General features: G+C 38.7%; 1 protein-coding gene across 4 annotated transcripts; it reads left to right on the top strand.

Annotated features, from left to right (window-relative positions):
* Positions 1-35: 35 nt before the first annotated feature.
* On the top strand, positions 36-9,726 carry cldn1 (claudin 1). Of its 4 annotated transcripts, XM_084412396.1 has the most exons (6): positions 36-200; positions 3,547-3,615; positions 5,231-5,501; positions 7,739-7,907; positions 8,956-9,039; positions 9,357-9,726. In XM_084412396.1, exons 3-6 carry the CDS (start codon positions 5,279-5,281, stop codon positions 9,514-9,516), a joined length of 636 nt encoding a protein of 211 aa, XP_084268522.1. In that variant the 5' UTR covers positions 36-200; positions 3,547-3,615; positions 5,231-5,278; the 3' UTR covers positions 9,517-9,726. The 4 variants fall into 4 exon arrangements, with proteins under 4 accessions (XP_084268522.1, XP_084268521.1, XP_084268523.1 ...); XM_084412395.1 differs by lacking the exon at positions 3,547-3,615 and having other exon boundaries at positions 39-200; XM_084412394.1 differs by lacking the exons at positions 36-200; positions 3,547-3,615 and having other exon boundaries at positions 5,134-5,501.
* The last annotated feature ends 620 nt before the right edge of the window (positions 9,727-10,346 follow it).

Raw genomic sequence — 10,346 nt, 5'->3', positions numbered from 1 at the left:
GAGTGCTGGTCAAAATATCATTAACTTAGTTCAGCATTAATGAAGAATTCTCCCGAATCCAGAGCTGATGTGGTGGTAAACCCCGGACAGAGGAAGGTTTGAGCGGAGCGAGGCTAATGGATTGACCCACTCAGACCGTTGAGCAACACCAGATGTGCAGGCTTTGATTTATTTGCTTTGCTACGGTAAACAGAATTCAGGTGGGTTTCAGAGCTGCGAACACTGTTCACCATAGAAAATCACATAAATCAACATCATTTACAAATTCAATCTCACATTTTAACAGGCCCAACATCTGTTAGTTTGTGAAAGTTTAAAGGGCCCCTATTATGGATTTATGTGTGTAACACAGCTCTGAGTGAATGAAAACATCCTGCAAAGTTTTAAATCTGAAAGTTCACCATATATAAAGTTATTGTCTTTCAAAAGTAAGAGTCGACTCTGAGTCAGTGAAGTGAATCGTTTTTCAAACGAGTCATAAGCCGTTTCGTTGTGACGTCAAGATGAAACATTAGCATATAGCGCGCGCAGACACCAGGGAAAACTCCAGCCTCAAACCAGCAGCTGATCCTGAGAGCATCATGTCCAGGAGACCCCGTACTCTATAATGTGAAGGTAAAGCCAGTGTTTTTCACTGCCCAAGGACGAGCATGTGGAGAATCAGAGGTTAAAGTTCATCTTTACCACGGTATCACAGCTGTATAATCCTAAACTTTTGCTGTGTTCACGACTGCTTCTCAGATTACTGAAATACTTCTGCTAATCAGCTGTGGGCCACTATTGTGTCTATTAATGCAGATCGTCTGTGGTTCTCACTATACTTTGAGGAAAGATTAAGCATGGAGCAAGATCTGTTTTACCAACGTTTATGTTACACCAGTCATTCACGCTAGAGCTCGGCTAATGTATGCACTGTTACTGATACAGTTTCCACATGTTCACCACAATAAATTAGAAAAATACTCTGTAAATAAATAAGTATGCCTATAAGTAAAATAATGGGTTTGTTGATGGACATGCACTTGTTAATGCTGATGGTGAGGAATAACAGTTGCAACATCTCATAATGTTCCTCAAACTGAGAAGAGTATCACTGAGAAACACTGAGTCCTGCTGGAGTCGTCCTGATGGAGGGTCGGGTTGAATGAATTCGGTAACACTTTACAATACGGGTGCACTAATAAGCATTAATTCATGCTTAACTAATGCACAGATAATCATGTGTTAATGTATGACTCATGAAGAACTAAACCATTAATTAATGATTACTGCATCAGTAACTAATAAAGATTCTAAATGATTAATAGATTAAGTAATATATGAATTGTTATTAATTACATGTGTCATAATGTATTAATTCATTAATAACTTATTTTATTAACTAAAAGTGTAAATTAATGCCTTAATTACCACAGTTGGTCAAAGCAATGTACTTCAGCTTCCAGTTGTCTGCTTTAATTAATCATTAACTAATGATTTGCAAATGTATCATTATGTTATGACTTTACTTGTTGAGGCACATGACTACTAACTAATGGTTAAGTAATATGCCATTTTGGTGCCATGTAAACCCATAAATGGCATATTACTTAACAATTAGTTAATAGTCAAGTGCCTCAACAAGTAAAGTCATAACATAATGATACATTTGCAAATTATTAGTTAATGATTAATTAAAGAAGACAACTGGAAGTTGAAGTACATTGCTTTGACCAACTGTGGTAATTAAGGCATTAATTTACACTTTTAGTTAATAAAATAAGTTATTAAGGAATTAATACATTATGACATATTTAATTAATAACAATTAATTTATTACTTAATCTATTAATCATTTAGAATCTTTATTACTTGCTGATGCAGTAATCATTAATTAATGGTTTAGTTCTTCATAAGTCATACATTAACACATGATTATCTGTGCATTAGTTAAGCATGAATTAATGCAGATAAGTGCACCCGTATTGTAAAGTGTTACCATGAATTCTTCCAGTGTTTCATCATCGGACTCACGCTCGCATTGATATGGTAAAATCGACGTCATTGTTCGTTACTGTGTTTAGTTTACGGTGTAGGAAGCCTCAGGACCCGCAGAGCTGATGTTGTTATGGTAATGGGCGTTTTGGTTTTCGACGCGCTGTACGCGGTAAACCAATCACAACAGACTGAGCTGTCTGGCCAATCAGAGCAGAGTAGACCAATCACAACAGACTGAGCGTCTGGCCAATCAGAGCAGAGTAGACCAATCACAACAGACTGAGCTGTCTGGCCAATCAGAGCAGAGTAGACCAATCACAACAGACTGAGCTGTCTGGCCAATCAGAGCAGAGTAGACCAATCACAACAGACTGAGCTGTCTGGCCAATCAGAGCAGAGTAGACCAATCACAACAGACTGAGCTGTCTGGCCAATCAGAGCAGAGTAGACCAATCACAACAGACTGAGCCGACTGGCCAATCAGAGCAGAGTAGACCAATCACAACAGACTGAGCTGTCTGGCCAATCAGAGCAGAGTAGACCAATCACAACAGACTGAGCCGACTGGCCAATCAGAGCAGAGTAGACCAATCACAACAGACTGAGCTGTCTGGCCAATCAGAGCAGAGTAGCTCGCAGAAAGGAGGGATTTAGAGAGATTGATTCATCTGACGAGTCGTTTGAGAATCATTGAAAATTTGGTGATGTGCAAATTTGTATATTATGAGAAAATGAAACAGTTTTTTGACCTTAGATGCATGTACACCTGTTGTAGGAGACTCCACAGCAACATTAGGAAACTTTAAAATAGCATAATAGGGGCACTTTAATAAGAAAACAAAATCAAGTTGACTCATCATATTCATATTTATTCAATTTCATACATCAGAAAAATCCTAAAGTTGCTGGTTCTGTCATAGATCTTGTCATCTCATCAATATCTCCTCATTAAACATATTGTTGTTTTAGGATCATGTTAAAATAATCTTCATAATTTTCGGACATGTACATCAACTACTGAAGCCGTTCAACGTTCTGATATCATCCCAGCTGACAAACACATGCTCCAGTAAAACAGATTTTCTAACATTCAACATTTTCTAAGTCATGAAAACGTTCAGTTTTTTACATGCTTTTTTTTTTCTTGGTTATGTGAACATTAAGGGAACATTACATTGTCTCATTCATTAGTCATTATGGGAACGTTGCTCTTGAATGTTCTCTGAACGTTCTCAAACAAGAATTAACATTTAAAAGAGGAATGTCAATCTAAACCGTTCCAGAAAAAACACTCCATGAAAGATGTATTAATGTTTTTGTGCTAACGTTTTGAGAACGCTATTGAAGACCAGCTAACGTTGAATGAACATTCTATAAACATTACGTTTGTTCATAACTTTAGCCAAAGTTCACAGAACTTTGATTGAACCCATGAAAATGAATTTGGTTGGTATAAATGAATGTATTTAGGTTGATTCAGCAATATTACAATATTAATGAATAATATTTTTTACTTGACTGCAACCAGTTAATTTAGTGAATTTAACCAGTTAATGTTATCATGTTTAGGTCACCATGTTTGATCAGTGCAGCTGTGAGAGGAGAGAGAGAACAGCCTAACGCTTCTTGACTTTCTCGGTTTGTGTAAATCTATTTAAGGTTCAAAGTATTTATTTTTCCCACAATAATCTCACACATGTCTAGTACAAGTTTTTTTTTTTTTTTTTTATTAATACAGTGTTTACTTTTTTCTTGATATACCCTGAAAGAATGGAAGTGAAATGTGACAACATGCCCCATAGGTGGCGCTCACTGTAACATGACCATATGACAGATTAAAACGCTATCTGATCTAATCAAAAAAATATACAAGACAAACTATTAACTTTTTCATATAAAATGACATTTTTTAATAATTCAAAATAAACTAATTTTTGAGTTTGACAATAAACACATCGCAAAACACAGCTATACAGCACAGTTCAAAACATAATAATACATTAATAATTTCTGAACATTGACTCTCAGTCTCTATGCACCTTTTTCTCGTGGTTTCTCAATAGAATTAATAGAATATAATAGCATAGTTCTAATAGGGGCTCATTGTAACACGGTGTGACAACATGCCCCGCCTGAGCAAGATCAGCATTAAACAACTATATCAACTGTTAAATAACAGACATAAGATTAAAATAATATCAGATTTGTATAATAAATAAATACATAAAAACAGAGATGAAAATGTACACAAGACATTTAGCCAGCTTGCTACTGTTAAAATAAATGTTCAGTGATATCTTCCAAAGCTCTCTGAATTTTGGCGCCATGTTCTCTAGTGTTGATATGGAAAATAGTAGGGTAGAGTGGGGGAAAACGCCCCCCTTAAGGGAAATGTGACATTACAGTGAATCAAAACATAAATGTGACTAGAATTGCCATCCCGGTTTTGAGTGACTATGGCAGGAGTTATTCACCAAATATTAAAATTGCTCAGCCTTCATAATTAATTAGTATTTTGACTGAAAATATTTTTGTACAAAGGGGGCGTTTTGCCCCAGCGGTGGCGTTTTACCCCACAAGCTATGACTTTTTAAAAAAATGTTTAATTTTTTAAATATAATTATAGCCTATTCCTTATAAATAACATATGATCTCAAACTACAGACTTCACTATTCATCTATCATACATCACTGCGATATCCTGCAGAACAATATTCTCTTAAACACTTATTTACTAATATCTGAAAATTATAGCATACCATGTAATCCTCTTCTCTTCAAATGTGTCGCTGGTGTCAGCTTATCCATAGAGATTTGTATATCCCCGTTATCAACGTAGTGCATAGCAACAGTAAAAATGTATATTGACTACTTTTAGTGGTTATTTTGGGAAAAACAGGTGGGGGGCGTTTTACCCCACTCTACCCTAAACACACTAAGCTTCGTCATGCTGGCATGTGTGGAAGTATTTAAAAAAAAAAGTGTGTTACAACCCCAACTTAGTTAGTTTGTGCCCCGCTCACCCCTAGCCTACTATTCTATTTTATGTTTTTGTCATATAATTATTCTTTAATATACGTTTAGTTGTCGTTGTTGTTTTATTAGTGGAGCTAATGGATAAAGCGATATATGAGTGTCTGTGAAGCGCGAGCGGTAGGAGGCGCAGCGGATCTTCAGGTGTGGCTTCAGAGCTCGCGAGGAGGAGGATGATGATGATGATGATGCTGGAGGAGTTTCATTCATGTGTCAGCAGCTCTCAGCTCTTCTCACTCACTCCAGCGGGCTTTGACTCAGCGCACTGATGGCCAACGCGGGTCTGCAGCTCCTCGGGTATATCCTGGCCTTTCTGGGTCTCCTGGGTCTCATCGCTTCTACAGCCATGGCCGAGTGGAAGATCTCCTCCTACGCCGGAGACAACATCATCACAGCCCAGGCCATGTACGAGGGGCTCTGGCAGTCCTGCGTGTCCCAAAGCACAGGCCAGCTCCAGTGTAAAGTCTACGACTCCCTACTGCAGATACCAGGTGCGAGCGCCCGTTCATTCAGTTCCGTTCATCACTGTGTGTGTGTGTGTGTGTGTGTGAGAGCGCTTATTCCTGCGCAGGTTTAGACAAGTCTGGGGAATGCCGCGAATTCTTCAGAAGATGTAGATCACTGAAAAACCTCGGGATGTATGAGTTTAAGACTTTAATCTTGAGCTGAGCTCGAACTGTATTTGTGTAACAATAGCCTATGCGAAGACAAAAAAAAAAAAAAAAAAAAAAAAAAATATATATATATATATATATATATATATATATATATATATATATATATTTTAACAAGTTTGTTATGAACAAACGTTCTTCCTGTTACATTTATAGAACGTTCGTTCAGATATATCTGGTCTTTAACAATGTTCTCTAAACGTTAGCACTAACAAATAAGCTATTTGTATCATTCATTGAACGTTTTTCCTAAACAATTTTAGTTGGATTTTCGCCAAACTTTTTTAAATGTTACTTGTTTCAGAACTTTCGGAGAACATTCCATTTTATCATTCTTCAGTCATTATGGAAAATTTACTTTTGAATGTTCTCTGAACGTTCTGAAACAAGTAACATTTAAAAAAAGGAACGTCAATTTAAAATGTTTGAGAAAAAACACATAAACGATGAATAAATGTTTTTATGCTATTTTTGAGAACATTATTAAAGACCAGATAACACTGAACGAACGTTATATTAACATTAACGTCACTTGAATAACGTTTTTGTTAATAACTTTAGCCAAAGTTCACAGAACTTTAAAAAAAACATAAAAATGTATTTTGCTGGAATAAATTAATGTATTTAGGTTGATTCAGCAGTATTACAATACAATTTAAAACAATATTTTTTACTTGAATTTAACTAGTGAATGATATAATTTTTAAGTTACCATTTTTGATCAGTGCAGCTGGGATATACTATTTTATATATTCAAAAGTAGCGTTCCCATAATCTTTGAAGAATGATAAAATGGAATGTTCCCTTATCATTCGCAAAACCAAGATATTTTGAACATTCAGAGAACATTCAGAAATAACATTCTTAAAACATATTTTTATTAGCTGAGTACCTGGTATTTCAGTAAATGTATCAAATGCAGAGTTGGCAAGAATGATTCTCTTTTATAATGTTTTATTTCAGCATAACCAATTTAATCAACTGAAAGCAGTCACACGATGAGTGACTCATTTTCTTACATTTGATAAAGTCACTGTGAAATCAAGATCTTATTTTTTTAACGGAATAGTGTTTCTTGTCAGGTTTAAGTAAACAAGGTTGAAACTATGGTTAAACCAAGGTTATTGTAGTAAAACCATGGTTAATTTGCAGTTACTATGGTTTTACTGCAAAAACCATAGTTAAACCATGGTAACTACAAAAAAAAACACAGTTACTACAAAAAAACCATGGTTAATTTGCCGTTAGACTAATGCTAACTCTAGGCTTGGAGTCCCTCTTATGAGTCACGCCCAGCCTAGTGTGAAGGGGAGTGCTTAAAACCACTGTAAAAAGTACCAACTTTTCATATTATATTCAACATTTTGGAATAAAAAACATACAAAACAATGGTGGGCGGTTCTTATCTTTATGTTTAATAAGCACATTGCATTATCTTTGAGAAAAATGTAACCTGCAATTTACACTTTCAGTGAACAAGCCTGGACTGTTGATGAAGCAGCTCATGTGATGCGATGTGATGGGATTGGACGGGATGGGAAGGAACGGGACGGGATGTGATGGGAAGGGACGGGATGCAATGGGATATGATGGAATGGGATGTGAAGGGATGGGATGGGATGTGAAGTGAAGGGATGGGATGGGACGGAATGGGTTGTGAAGGGATGGGATGGGATGGGAAGGAACGGGACGGGATGTGATGGGATGTGAAGTGAAGTGAAGGGATGGGATGGGAAGGGACGGGATGTGAAGGGAAGGGACGGGATGCAATGGGATATGATGGAATGGGATGTGACGGGATGGGATGGGATGGGATGTGAAGTGAAGTGATGGGATGGGAGGGAATGGGATGTGAAGGGATGGGATGGGAAGGAACAGGACGGGATGTGATAGGATGCTATGGGATGGGATGCGATAAGGGATGTGATGGCATAGGATGGGATGGGATGCGGTGCTATGGGATGGGATGGTGTGATGTGATGGATGTGCCGATGTGATGCGATGTGCTGATGTAATGTAATGTGATGATGTGATGTCTCTCGGTTCTCTCTCAGGGGAAGTTCAGGGCACCCGCGCCCTCATGATCCTCGCCACCTTCCTGTGTGGCATCGGCCTGTTGATCGCCGCCGTCGGGATGAAGTGCACAACCTGCCTGTCTGACAACAAAGAGCAGAAGAACAAGGTGGCCGTGGCTGGAGGCGTCCTCTTCGTCATCGCAGATATGTTGCTATTATATTCATTACAGAAACCACTCATGTGTGCCATTGCTCAGCTTAACGAGGTCAACAAAGTTATGGAATTATTAAAGGGGTGCTATTTTGGTTTTCCACTTTTTCCACTTTAGGTAGTGTGTAATGTTGCTGTTTGAGCATAAAAAAGATCTACAGGGTTACAGAGCTCAAAGTCCACTCCAAAGGGAGATATTTTATTGAACAGAATCCACTTTCCAAGAACTACAACGAGTGTCTCGTTTGGACTACAACACGATTCTTCCGGATCTTATGAAGTCATAATGTTCCTCATTTAAATAATCCCTGCCCACGGAGTACGCAAAAAGGTTGAGCTGAGGAGACAGTGCTGTCACTATGTTGAAGAGACACTGTTTTTCCCACGTTTCCAAAACTCATTTGTTTGACCTTCCAAAGGCTGACGAACTTAGAGTGGTTACATTTTACTTGAAGCACTGTTCCTGAATGTTATAGCCTCAACGTTTATCTGTGCGCTGCACATGCTGCTTTTGTAAGATGGTTCACCACTCCTTAGGAAAGTTATCCATGATTTTATGATCGTTTACAGTTTCTATTACCATAGTTTTCCGACAAATATAATTTAAATGGTGGATAACAAGAAAATTATAAGAAACGTCCTGTGAAATCAGTGCTTGCAAAGACGATCCTCTTGTTCGTTAACATTGTCAGGGTCTGAATCAGGCTCGAAATGGTTTGAAATTGACGTCATCGTTAATTTTTACATCCGAGTAGAGCTTGTGGTTATGAAGGGGTGGGACATTTCCCGAACACGAGCCAAACGCTTTCAGTCAGAGGGAGGGGCTTCATCGAAAATAATGCGTTCAACCAGTCTGGGCAGAGAAGAGATATAATAATGTAAAATATGTGAAAAATAATGCGCTTAATGAACAATCAAGCATGAAAACACATATTCTAGTGCACTCGAAAAACAAAATCCAGACTTCTTTAAAGGGCTAATAGGACCCCTTTGAAACAGGAGCTCAGCAGCATGTTCATGTCAAACCTCTTCTTATTTCTACAAGGGTTTGTGCTCTTATTGCCACAAGCTGGTATGGAGAAAGCATAAGACGGAAGTTCTTCGATCCGTTCACTCCAACAAACGCGAGGTAAGCGTCAGGAGTCCACGAGATGGGCAGCGTTCACTCTTCAAATGATACTTTGGATGCTTTTAATTTATTACAGCCAAATGTATTTGAGTTTTTCTCAAGTATTATTGTTTGGCTCAATAATTAGCTTTTTCAGTGCTTTACGTCTAATATCTTCATTTTTAACACCTCAATAATACACTGGTAAATCCATCTATTATAGTGCATTTTGTTTTTGATGAATTGAATTGTGTCTTGAAGTCATGTGACGGGTCCGGCTCTAAGTGGTCATGTGGTACAGTGGTCAGGCGCTGATGTTGTTGCTGGTGTGCCGACAGGTATGAGTTCGGCAAGGCTCTGTACGTGGGCTGGGGAGCGTCGGCGCTGACCGTCATCGGTGGAAGCATGCTGTGCTGTAACTGTCCCAGCAAAGCCGCTGGGAAAACCTTCCCGCCTCCCACACGCGCAGCAGCGCGGCCAGGAGCGGAGCGTGTGTGAATCAGGAACGGCAGAACACACACCTCTGTCTGCTGTATGAACACACACCTCTGTCTGCTTGCCAGTGATGTGCCAATCAGTTTTTGTATGTACTTGTATTACTCTATGTGTTGTAATACCAAAACTTCTCACGAGGTTTCAAAAGATTTAAATCAATGTGTTGCTTCATCGATACTCAATAAAATATTTTATAAAATAAATTTTCTGCCCTAATGTTAATTCATTATTTAGTTTATTCTTACCGTAAAGCTGAAGTGCGTCATTTCCACTAGTGTCTCCAGAGCTGAAATAATGGACACGCCCCCAATCTGCCATTGGTCAGTGAAACCGATAGCTCCCCTCCTTCTTGCTTTCCCTGGGAATCAAACCCATGACCTTGGCATTGCAAGCGCCAATGCTCTACTGTTAGAGCTATAGGAAAGCTCAAGTAATACGTTTCTGTAATGTGGCTGTTCTTCCCTCCATCATAAACAAGTGTTTCTCAGAGCGTCAGACGAAACACAGTAAACGCTGTCATGCTCTCTTGCGTTCGGATGCTGGTGTTCGGGAACACACTCATGTGAGACGCTTCTGGAGGGAATTATGCCCAATCCCAATTCTGTGTCTTCCCCCTTCCCCCTAGTTTTGCATGTCTCACGTGAACGTGTAAAACTATGGGGAAGGGGTAAGACAGAGAATTGGGATGCTCACTTCAACCAAATCATTCTGATCACACACTTCGACTCCGGCGTATCAGAATCACCAAACCAACATCTGAGATGCTGCGATGCCATTGGTCCACTGGTTACTCCAGTTATCCAATCACAGCTGACGCTGAGGCAAAGTCACAT

The sequence above is a fragment of the Rutilus rutilus genome (assembly GCF_951802725.1).
Source record: "Rutilus rutilus genome assembly, chromosome: 6".
Classification (NCBI taxonomy): Eukaryota; Metazoa; Chordata; class Actinopteri; order Cypriniformes; family Leuciscidae; genus Rutilus; species Rutilus rutilus.
The sequence above is the reverse complement of the archived record's forward strand: the minus strand, read 5'-3'. Positions and strand labels throughout refer to the sequence as shown.